The following is a 12,294-nucleotide window of genomic DNA, read 5'->3' as shown; positions in this document are numbered from 1 at the left end:
ATACACACACACACACAGCCCAGCGGCCACAAGAAGACTATGGAGGGAGGGTGGGGAGGTAGAGGGAGACGTTGGGGTGAGGAGGAGCAAGGATGAAAAGGAGGATTGGTTTGGAGGAGAGAATGGAGCGCTCCGATAGAGGATCCATCCTCAGCTCTGAATGGAGCTCCTTGTTGAACATTAAGAGAAACCTCAGTGATTATTTTACTTCTCCCTCTTCCTCACCCCTCTGTGGGGCGCGGTGCCGTGCCAAACCCACTTCAAGAGGCCCAACCATCAGAAAAAAGAGGTGATGAGTGTTGCTCAGTGTGTCCCTCCTCGCCTCCACAACCAGCGCATTACGCCAGGGCCGAGCGCTGCCAACATCTCTTAAATTGCACCTTCATGTTTGATTTGTCTCAACCCTTTCCCCTCTCTCCCTCTTACTAAACAGCCACCCAAGTATCTGTGGAAGTGCAAGGCAGGCACTTCTGCTGCGGTAATAGCAGTGCGTGTATGTGTGTTGGGGGGGGGAGATGGGCGAAAAGGTGGTGATCAGAGTGAGCCATAAGATCTACTCTTTGCAGCTCTACAGGGATTTATTAGACTGGGGAGTACATTAGCATCATAAAGACCCGGGAGAATGGGCCTGTGGATGGGCTGCAGACACCACCACTACACTTTAACATGCTCTGCGGCATCAGTCGGCGCGTGTGTGTGTATGTGTGTGGATGAGGAATAAGATTACCCCGATTTAACTTAAGAAAGGCTGTTAAATGGTTTTATGGATCATCCTGAAGCAGCCCCGGACTAATACATCAGGAGACGATGGAAAGAGGCTGCAAAAGAGGCCAAAAAAAAGGAGGCAGGTGAAATGTGAAGGCCGCCACCTCTGAGAAAATAGGGTGATTTTACTAAATTGGCACCAATAAATTTAATTTGTCAAAACCTTTATATTCCTCCTCGTTAAAGGTGTGTAATGGGAATGATGTCCCGCTATGCTGGGGTTTTATGAAAGGGTTTTAATTTAACAGGGGAAAAAAAAAAAATGCAATCAATGTCTCCAACAGCTGCTGCTGTTTTCTGCACAAAAACATACAGCGCTTCACGATGCTCGCCATTTGTGGATAAGAAAAAACTGGTAGTAGCAGTATTTAAAGGAGGTAAATTGCACGGCAGCTCAGTCTTTTCTGTGATTGCTTTGACATGATATCAGAGTTGAAGGAGACACGGGAACCGTCTACTACAATATAGACCTCTTGTGCTCCCTGGTGGATATATAATGTAACAACATTAATGAATCTGTCATCTGCAAAGATGGTGAGAACAAACACTAACATAAACAATCTATGCTCAGAAAAAAAGTATTCACTTATAGTTTTACATTTGACTAATAGACGGTTTCTATTCTTCAACGACACTCCAACATTTTAACTGTACTGTCACAAAATGCATCTCTCAGAATAGACTCATTTCCAAATTTAATTTATATTTGGATTATTTCTAAATGCTGAAGGGGCATATACAAAATATTTAAATGTATGTGCATTTCTTCACCAAATATTTTTGTAAAATCACAAATCCCTTTTCACTTTAGGAGGACATTTCATTGACTTGCATTCATTCCCAGGAGATTTACACTAACTTTAACAAGTTGTGAACCGTAGATGTTTTTCAGGCAAAATATTCAGCTTGGAAGGTTGTAACGGTATGAGATTTTCATGGTACGATAATCATCTCAGAAAATAACATGGTTTCACAGCATCACGGTATACAGTATTACACTATTATTATTTAAAAATAACCCAGATAAAAAAATCTTAAAATGATATCCAATCCTTCTCCAGAATCTATGAATAAGCAAATATTGTTCGTTTCAAAAGTTTAACTACTGGACACAAGACGTCTCCTACTTCACTGAAAAGTCCATTCTCAGTGTATGGGCACCGGAGGCTTCAAATTCCCACATCACACTTGTGCAAGTCTCGTTGGCTTCGAAACTAGCTGTGATGTCACAAAATCATGCTCGTACGTACACGTGTTTAACTCAGATTTAAGTGATTTAATAATATAATAATAAATTAAATTTATTAGCAAATAACTTCTGTAATAATTTCTTAAAAAACTCCCTGAATCATTATATTAGCTACCAGTTTACATTTGTGTAGACAATAAGTCACACAATGGTGAGATTTGTGCCTGATCAGAAGTGTCTTCTATTAGTTTTGGTTCTCCACCTCCGATGAAGAGCAGCCGCTTCTCAAGCCTAAGGGCCCGATTTGAACCATTAAATGCTATTTTAGCATATAATTATTAAATAATGTTTATAATAAAGTAATTTTTGGTACATTTTGAGTTAAATATTAGGGTAATTTGGCAGTAATTCCAAAGAAACCTCAAATAGGTTACTTGCTAATCATCACCTAATTACCATGAAATTTGCAGACCTGTAAAATTAAGTGTTACCCTTTAACCTTGTGGGGATCAGATTTTGGTACCCACAATATCACAATATTTTTGTCCGCACCCAATTAATGTAAGTGCACACACATACACACACTTCTCAAATCACATCAATAAAAAAAACACTCAAAGCCGGTGAATGGATTCTGGTAAAACATTTTATATTCTCAGTAAAATCAGAACCACTTTTCCCTGTAGTTTGCTCTGCAGAGCGCCCTCTAGTGGAAGAGTAGAGGAGGCCTGAGCAGCTCTTTGGAGTGTCGGCTGGGTGAAAGTACAACAACAGTCAAACTGTGGCTGAAAGGGAAAAGGCACAACTCTGGCAGACAGACAAAAGACCAACGCCGTGGAAACCACAACACCTCGGCTCAGAGTTTATGTGTGAAGTCAGTCGTCTTCCAGTCTCCATGGAAACCAAAGTCAGGGAGGAAGTAGGCATGGCGAAAACGCCGGCCTGCTTCGGTTTGACCAGAACCTCCAGTAAAACTTACATTCATAAAATGAGCAATTTGAATTGAATCAAATCAAATAATCAAGTTTCTGTCTGGCTCCAAAATTCAAAGTTAAAATAGAGAGAAAAATAAAAACCCAATCATATAAAAATGGTATCATAAATGTACATAATGTCTTCATCTCTCTAAAGTCAGTCGAAATCTGGAAGTGTATAAACGGCTTCCCACTCCTTCCCCAATAAAACATTGTGTGCCTTTACAGTGTGCTTACTGAAAATGGCTCTGAGAAGAAAAGGGTAGTTTTGGAATAAAATTGAAATAGAACTAAAACAACAAATACAAATAAAATACATTTAAGTGGCTTAGTGGCATAAAACATCTGAAATAAATCTTATTCCATAATTCTTCCATGTACAAAGTCAAAACAATAATATAGTTTCCAGTGCTTTGGGAGATAAAATAAACAACAAACTATAATAAAGAAAACAAACACTTCTTTTAATCAAAAAAAAAAATCACCATCAAAGTTTTTCTCTACCTTTATCAGTACTGATCATAAGCTATATCAAATCAAAGCCAAGCCCCAGGTCGCCCGCGGCAGAGGTACAACTCAGGTCCACCTCAGCCTTCGCCAACCATCACCGTGACAACCAGTGGGATAACAGATTCCCTATAGGTGGCGGTTTGAACAGCAGACCTGAGTTTGACCTCTGCAGCCGGCAGCTTCGCTCGACCCGTCAGAGGAGAGACTGAAGCACAGGAGACTTGTTAACATGCTGATTTGAAAACAGCCTCAAGGCTGCACTGTATGTATGGCATGTATGTGAGCTCTATAATGTTCGTGTGCTAACATCTGCACGTTTAATGCGTGTTTGTGAACTGAGTGAGAGTGTGAATGCATGCGAGTGAGAACTGATGTTTAACAGTGAAGATTTCTGCTGTCAGCTGAGACAAACTCTCTCTTTCTCTCTCCAGTATTAAACCCTGTCACTATATATCTCCTTCACCTGGGCCTCTCATGCAAGCAGGGCCCTACAGAGTCAATTAGAGAGAGGAAAAACGAAACGTTTATCTCCTGCAACAACAAAACGTATAGATGGTACAGAAGCAAAGCATTTACAGGCATAATTGATATTAAATCTAAAACCCTGGTCGTGATCTCCAACCTATAAAAACATGCCTTTGAAGAGCAGCAGCTGCATAAACCAAAAGGCACATTGATAGGGGTTACGGGCCGGACACCGTTCAGGTTGACATCTGCTACCGCTTAAAAATGATCCGGCTTGTGTATTCTGTTACAGTACCTGAGTATTTTGACACCTCACAGTTTTGGACGACACGCTGTATTCTGGAGACCGTCCAAATGTTTTCTCTACTCCCTCCACAGTAAAGGTCATGACGGTGTTAAAGGTGTAGAAACTGGGGGACAGCAGTGTGTGTTTGTAAGAAGACAATAATTACAAATAGACATGGAGTGGATGCAATAAATTAAAGGGGCTTTGCTGAAAGCTGGATTATCTGCCTCCTCCAGTAAAATGTGGACACTTGAAGAATACACTTCAGCTAAGCATGCTAAAGGTCCCGACACACCAAGGCGACGGTCGGCCGTCGAACAGTTTGAGGCACTCGGTGAACGTCTGTCGGACTAGTTTTTGCGGTGTGTTCCGCACCGTCGGCTCTAGTCTGCCCATGTTAAGAGTTTTTTTGGCAGATTCGGCACGTTGAATCGGCGGCGGAGCCCGTCGGTGAGAGAAATCATTGTGATTGGCTGTTCAGCTTAAGCGAATCAGTGCACGAGTAGAGAAACGGACGTGAGGAAAGCAAGCAAACGAGTAAAGTCAAAAGGTCAAACACAGAAGGCTCTTCTCATTTTTCATCTTCATCTCATCTAATGATTCAAACACACGGATATTTTCACAACGACATGGCCATCTGGAATGAAGCTAAGTGGTGAGTGAGAGTGGTGTGAAAATGGTCACCAAACACCGCTTTGTTTCATGTACGTATCATAACAACGGCTTGTATATCCACCGTCCTCCGGGTTCCCTTTTTGAATGACGAATACAGACTACCGCCGCATGCTGGTGTGGAGAGTTATTTCCTTTCACACAGGCGCAGAACGTACGTGCTAACCGTCAGCTGTAGTCTTTGCAGTGTGTTCAAGTACAACTTGTCGGCCAAGACAAAGGCAACGTGAGGCGGCGCAACAGTCGGCCTTCATCGCCGCTAGTTCTTTGATGTCGGCTTGGTGTGTCTGGGCCTTAACACAGATCTGTGTCAAACACCAAACAGCTGGTGCTAGAGGCAACACTGGAATAACCGATTGAGGAAGAGAACAATGTGACTGGACTGCGTCCCCTTCAGATAAATTATGCATGCAGGACCATGAAGCTATTTCCATTTTACTCACTATCGTTCATTCAATCATTTATGGTTACTAAAAGAGGTTGATGTAAGGAGAAAATAACTTGTCCTCTATCAAGGGAGACAATGCGCTCGGTTGTCCTTGTATCTGATAACTTCAATCTAATTAACTGCTGGTTTTTGTCCCTTGTTCAATTATGATTCAGAGCCACCTTTATGGAAACATGGCCAAGTGTGCAGTATAACTCCTGACCTTGCAGTGTTGGTTCGCCCCTTGTAAATGCTCTGATGGGCAAAGTTTCAAGCTGCTCAGTTTATCTCACATGTGCTTGTGTGTGTGTGCGCAAACTATACAGAATGTTTTCAACTGTGTGACAACTGTGTAGTCTTTTGCTCGTACCGTTAAGGGGAGATAATTATACCACAAATGTCATCAGTGTGTGATCAAATTGTGTACAAAATGTGTATGGGTGTGTGCTGGGTGAATGATGTCACGTCCGGTGGCTGATTCCTTTCTGTCGTAAAATGTGCTGTTTTACATTTTTTACTGAAACCTCTGCATGTGCTTGTGCATGCGTTTGTGTGAGTGAATGTATCTACAGTATGTCTCCATCCTCTATGCTGAAGCTGGATCTGCGGCTGGAGTCGATCGAGGCTTCAGGCGACATCGCAGAGAGCAGCGGGTCTCCTCCCATAGGGGACAATGGCTCGTCCATCATCAGGAAGCCCAGCTCGCCTCTCCTCCCCTGGACGTCCAGTGCGCCCAGGTCGCCCAGCCCTGACATGCCGTCTGAGAAGCCGGGTATCCCATCACACAAGTCCAGCGACTGGGCAAAGTCAAATGGCTGGGAGCTGCCTACAGCTGGGTACTGGATGGGTGGCTGCTGCTGCTGCTGCTGCTGCTGCTGCTGCTGCTGCTGCTGCTGCTGCTGCTGCTGCTGCTGCAGGTGTTGGGGGAGCTGCTGCAGCTGCCTGGGCTGCTGCTGCTGCTGAACCTGGCCCTGTTGGTGGAGGTGGTTCTGTGGGAGGAAGTGGTGCTGCTGGGCCTGAGGGTGAGCCTGGTTCTGGGGTAGGTGCTGGGGCTGGTGGTGGCTTGTGCCAGGGGGAAGAGAGAGGTTCGACTCTGGGCTGGTCTCTTGTTTTATATAAGAACCCATCAGGTCAGTGGGGTTCAGGGCGGAGGGAGAGTTGTTGGGCAGGCCATGTATACGAGCCTGCATCTCCAACTCCTGCAGACAGTAGGCAGAGGGCAACATCGTCAGTCTCAATGTATTTACTGTGATTGTGTTCCTCTAAGGGTGACCAGATATCCCGAAAAATTTTGGGACAGTCTCGGAATACAAGCAGTTGTCCCTGAGTCACTTCGTTGCCGATATTTTATGCCACAATTGATACGATGACCGACATCCTTTTATTCTTAATGGTGGATATGCTGTAGCTCCTATAGTGGCCACATGATTTGATCAGTTTTTATGACTCGCGCAGTCCCCGTCCACAGCAGAGAGGAGAAACGTGCAGCACGGGAGCGCACAGGGAGCAAGAGGCCTCCATATTTATTAATATCAATATCAATTTTGAATTCGAACAGATCATCACATTTCGATCAGTTAAAGTTATAGTACCTTTACAGGAGTAGTCCATAACCAATTTGATTTCTTTCTTTTTTTAATTTATTTGTTTGCATTTCAGAAAATGTTTTATTTAAAACCCAGAATGTAATATGGCACTTAAATGCAATAAATGGGTTTAGTTTTGACAGAAAAAAATAGTTTTTGTTGATTATGACTTTTGTATTTGCTTATTGAGGTGAGATTCCTTCTATTAGCCTTGAGGGTTTTTAATAATCTCACCTGCACAACTTGCTTCTTTTATTTGTTGTTGTGCTTCTGCTGCTTTGTTTTATTGTGCGAACAAATAAATCTCGCAATCTCAATATAATTGTTTGCAATTTAAGCAATAAAAATGTTGATTTTTCTAAGGAAACCAATGTCTATTTTTAGAGACCTGGCTTATTTGCTTCTTTGTATATTTACTATTAGTCATTAATAATAAATCAAAAGTATTTCTTAACCGAGTACTCAATTAATAAATGGAATAATCGGTAGAAAACTCCATTTCTAAAATAATCGATAGCTGTAGCCCTAATTATTAATTAATTAATAATTAATTATTACTGTTTGTTGACACTAAATGTAATGAACTGGAGGCCACGTGACCACGCCCACACTCAAGTCCACTGTCCCGAGTTTCACCCATCCTCATCTGGTCACCCTAGTTCCTCTGCATGCATGTATGTGTGTGTGTGTTACCTGTATGCGTAGCACCAGATGTTTGTTGGCCATCTCCATCCTTTTGAAGCTGTTCTCCACCTCTCTGGACCGATGTGCGTCCTTCTGCATGCGCTTGATGTACTCCACAGACGCCCGCAGTATAGTGCCTTTGTTCCAGCGCACGTCACTGTGCACACAGTAAATTATACACAGGACATTTCCATAGATAAGTAACAGGCAGTAACAGATTTCATTCAGAAATTCAAATCCACACTGAAAATAACAGCGTTGAGTAATAGCAACTCACAGGTCATTGGTTTTGGGGATCATGGTGCCCAGCTCTTTGATACGATCGTTGATGTTGAATCTCCTCCTCCGTTCAACTATTGAAGAGGAAAGAAGAGACAAAGAGGAAAATACATGATGAAAATAATAGTGCAGAGAAAGCAAAGGCATGAAAGACGGCACAAAAAAAAAGAACTTCAAGGCAGATTGTGGTCTTTCGAACTACAAAAGAGTCAATTCTCAAGTATTTATAGCACCCACACAAACAGTAAACATGACACAGGGTTGGCATTGTGGTGCATATGAGAAACGTATAGATCAGTGCATACTGTGTGTGTATATATATATATATACACATATATGGTAAAGGACAAAAAGGGACAAACGTTTAGGCACGTACACACTGTCACAGGCAATTACACTTAAGTGCCAAGACAGCAGAAATTACCAGGTTAACCATCCACCCACTAGTTGCACTATGTCAGCACAAGGCTACATAAAACTGTTTTTGCAAGAGACAGATTATGGTGTATGTGCGTGTGTGTGTTGTGTGCGCGTGTGTGTGCATGTGTTTCTAAGGGCAATGTGCAGTACTGCGGGTGAGAAAGCAGAAAAGGAGGTACATCATCTGGGTAAAGAGCATGCTGAAGGGAAAGACTTACTCAGATTGTGGTTGTCTTTCTTCTGTCTCTCCTTGGCCATCGCACGGGCTTCTGTGTCTTGGCAATAACAAAAAGTGATCAGCTAACGGCTGAGACTGTGAGCCATTTCTCAAGAACAGAAACAGTTTATCAGTGGTGTCAACAAATGCCACGACATAAATTACAGGATGAAGGTCCTGTGTAGGAAGTAAATGTTTTACATTTCACTGTCTTTTATACAACTTCTGCTAATCTTAACAGTTTACAAAGTGCACAACTCCGTCTTTCGCACCTGTCAGTTCTCGTTTGACGGTCAGGTTGGCGGGACAGGAGTTGCTGGTCATAGCGATGCCTGGACCCTTCATCCCCGGACCTGTATACACGTCCAGGTGACTGCTAGACAAGGGGAGCTGGGGAGGACGCACACACACACATACACACAACAAATATACACATTTAGAAAACCAACAATCTACACATGAAGTTTACTTTTTTTAAATATCACTCCATTATGTGAGCTGTGCTGAATGAAGGAGCAAGAAGAATGAAAACGCATTTATGTGTACCTTTATGCAATGCTTTGTTCTCCGTGAACAGATTGGTTGAGAATTAAACTCAGTTGATCAATGAGTTCTACTCAACAAAGTTAACCCAAATGGCATCAATGCCTCTTCCAAAGTCAACAATTAAACAAGATGTCACATTACGTAAAATAAGCTCTATTTGGGATTTTAACTATAATATGAGAGGACCGATTGTTGAACTTAAACCTGCAATAGGCAGAATATTTTGGCATCATTGGGCAAAAAATCCATAATATCCTTTCAGCATATTGTAATTCTAGTGCTCTGAGAGATATCTAGACTTCTGCACCTCCTCATGGCTCTGTTTTCAGGCTTTAAAAAATCTAACCCGTGATGGGAGACTTTGGCCAATCACAGGTCATTTCAGAGAGAGAGCGTTCCTATTGGCTGTTCATTCAACGGCGGCAGCTGTCAATCACTCACGAACTCTGATCGGACAAAACGATCAAACTAGGCAGCGCTGATCAAATATGAATCAATATTCTGTTACTGTAATGCCTATTTATCGCCCCAAATGTTTTCAGAAACATCTTGTAGTGTACTGTTTAGCTGTAAAATGAGAAAATTTGCTCTGGCTGGTGGGTGGTGCTTGGTATTTCCTCAATTGATCTCAACATGGCTGCCAGGTCACAAACGTTCTGATTTTACAGCTAAACAGTACACTACAAGATGTTTCTGAAAACATTTTCTGCGAGAAATGCCATTACTCTGTTTCCTAGAGACTACCCATTTACAGCTCCAAACACCTTGGTAAGTATCTTTATAAAGTCAGTGTTCGTGTTTAGTGTTGCTGTAAAGAGCAGATAGCAGGAGATAATGCAACAATATCACACCTGAGAGCAGCCTGCCAAACACACAGCAATGATTGACTATCATCGTATCTACCTTATCTCTCTTTATGGCTCGATTGTCTCCTCTGCCTCCTCCAGCTCCTGAAATCACACTTGTGAAGGGGTCTTCTAACTCTTGCACTTTAGACTTTGCGCAAAAGCTGTGATTTAGTTTTGTATGGACTCCTAAAAAAACGTGATTTCCTTTTAATTGTGCTGTATAGTTGGAGTTTTACGGACTTTTTATGCCTCGTTACATATTGTATCGTACGTCCTGAAGCGAGGGCAAATGTGACGCTGCTAACGAGGCCTGAGAGATAAAGAAGTTGAAGGAAAAGATACGTTATCTGATGGCTACTGTGAGATGTGAGATCAAACACATTCACACGCATAAACACACACACCTCCACAGGTTCTGTATGGAAATGATAGGCTTTGTTAAAAATCTGATGAAGTTTAAATCTTCACTTGTGAGGAGGAAATTATATTGTTATGCTTTACACCTTAGCCAACTGTAATTGTATGTTAAACGGTTTAGATGGAAAATCCCATCTTAAATTGTCTAGTTGACCTTCATCACATAATAGAGAGGCAAAGTCCCTCCTTTTGGGTTTGTAGTCTTTCTAATTACGTATTTTCAAAGTCTTGTACTTTAAAAGCTTTATAACAAACTGAGACTTTCTTGACCTGCAAAATTATCTTTAAAATTGACAAACATCATATGTGTTATTCATGGCGCAATTCAAACGGGATCAAAAATAATATTTGTCTCTCGCGCGTTAACTATCATTCATATTATTTCTGAAATAAGGTCCCATGGTGGTCCACCGGAAGGGGCGGGACTTTTCCTCTCTATACAGCTGGGAAAAATCCAGTGGGCAACTCCGGGTCTGAGAATCGAAGCCAATGCTGAAGTGCCTTCAACTTGCATTCTTTCTAATAGCCAGCAGGGGGCGACTCCTCTGGTTGCAAAAAGAAGTCTGATTGTATAGAAGTCTATGAGAAAATGATCCTACTTCTCGCTTGATTTATTACCTCAGTAAACATTGTAAACATGAGTTTATGGTCTCAATCGCTAGTTTCAAGTCTTCTTCAATACAGCATGATGTTCATTTAGTAAATTATGGTCCCATTTAGAGTCAAATAGACCATAAAGCAGGGTATGCTTTAGGGCGTGGCTAGCTTGTGATTGACAGGTCGCTACCACGGCGTTGTCCGGTTTGCAAGTTGTCTTTTCGTTTTACAATTTTAACCCTTTCACAGTGTGTTTTCATTACATGAAAGTTAATTATAACCTTTTTGGTTGCTTAAAAATATCTTATTCAGCGTTCAGTTGTACTTAGCTCCACCCTCTTGTATCCCTTCTGGTTGCAAAAAAACAGTATGGCGACGGCCAAAAAGGGCTTCAAAATGTCAGTCCACAAACCAATGGGTGACATCACAGTGACTACGTCCACTTCATATATACAGTCTATGTAAAAAAAACTAACATATTAACTGCTTTTTACTGTAAGTTTTAACAGCAAAACTGTGCATCATCATAAGAGACAACGTCCCAAATAAAATCTGATTATAATGCCTCACCCTGTTATGATTACTTAACTTCCTGCTGATGATAGAGAAAAAAAAGTTTCAAATAAACTTTTATCGCCAGCCTCCTCCATGCTTCTGTGCTGGCCAGGCAGCCTCCATCTCACTCCAATAAGAACTCATCTAAACTCAATTGAACAAGCAAGCGTGACTGGGACTCGGTATGGCTCAGTGTAACCATCCATACACACACTCGCACACACTTAAAAGTCGAACTGTTCACTTGTGTGCCTGGTATTCAGTGGTGTTCCCGGCTTTTACTAAACTTTGAGATTCCAAGAATTCCATGGAGTTTGCCGCTTTAATCCCCATCAGGATTAGCAGGTGAGTTTGGCTCACTGATCTGTCAGTTGGGAATAAGGCCCTAAATTTTGCTTCCAGTGTATTTTAACACAATCATCGTCAGTAATATCTTCTGGAAATGCAGCACTATTAACATATTGATCTTTGAGTTTCTATCTCAGTTGCTGGCTTCAGACACACTGATCATCCTCAGGGTTGATCAATCGCCTAATCTAATCAATCAGTGTGATGTTACAGTACTTACACACACACACACACATGCAAACACATGCATGCAGACACACTCACATTGATTAAATCTATCAACCACAGAGGACATATTATCAGCTAGAGGAGGCTGTTTGGGTTTCCCTCTCACACACACACACACACACACAGCTGTGAAGCAGTGAGTCAGATAGGCGACCACACAATGAGCTGAGCCTGCATTAGTTGAACCGGCTTATATTTATACTCTATTTGCACCATGAACCCCCAACATGACGCTCAATATCAACTCAACGTGCAATAATTCTGATTCCAGTCTTGCAGAA

The 12,294-nt window shown here is 41.9% G+C and overlaps 1 protein-coding gene and 1 long non-coding RNA gene across 11 annotated transcripts in view; one reads left to right on the top strand and one right to left on the bottom strand.

Annotated features, from left to right (window-relative positions):
* Positions 1 to 5,708: 5,708 nt before the first annotated feature.
* tfeb (transcription factor EB) overlaps positions 5,709 to 12,294 on the bottom strand; it is a 42,380-nt gene continuing 35,794 nt past the window's right edge. For 3 of the 10 annotated variants that reach the window (XM_074631146.1, XM_074631165.1, XM_074631138.1), the window contains 5 exons: positions 8,747 to 8,864; positions 8,476 to 8,532; positions 7,838 to 7,911; positions 7,568 to 7,726; positions 5,709 to 6,487 (listed from right to left, as the gene is read on the bottom strand). In XM_074631146.1, coding sequence (XP_074487247.1) covers positions 5,855 to 6,487; positions 7,568 to 7,726; positions 7,838 to 7,911; positions 8,476 to 8,532; positions 8,747 to 8,864 — 1,041 coding nt within the window. In that variant the 3' untranslated portion in view covers positions 5,709 to 5,854. Of the gene's footprint in view, positions 6,488 to 7,567; positions 7,727 to 7,835; positions 7,912 to 8,475; positions 8,533 to 8,746; positions 8,865 to 12,294 lie in introns of all 10 variants that reach the window. The other 7 variants (XM_074631102.1, XM_074631150.1, XM_074631121.1 and 4 more) reach the window with 5 other exon arrangements.
* LOC141765174 (uncharacterized) lies at positions 7,588 to 7,988 on the top strand. Its single transcript, XR_012593398.1, has 2 exons — positions 7,588 to 7,726; positions 7,838 to 7,988. It is a non-coding gene; the product is annotated as an uncharacterized LOC141765174 (long non-coding RNA).

Source organism: Sebastes fasciatus, chromosome 1 (genome assembly GCF_043250625.1).
Source record: "Sebastes fasciatus isolate fSebFas1 chromosome 1, fSebFas1.pri, whole genome shotgun sequence".
Classification (NCBI taxonomy): domain Eukaryota; kingdom Metazoa; phylum Chordata; class Actinopteri; order Perciformes; family Sebastidae; genus Sebastes; species Sebastes fasciatus.
Note: the sequence above shows the minus strand (reverse complement) of the source record. Positions and strands in the feature narration are given on the sequence as shown.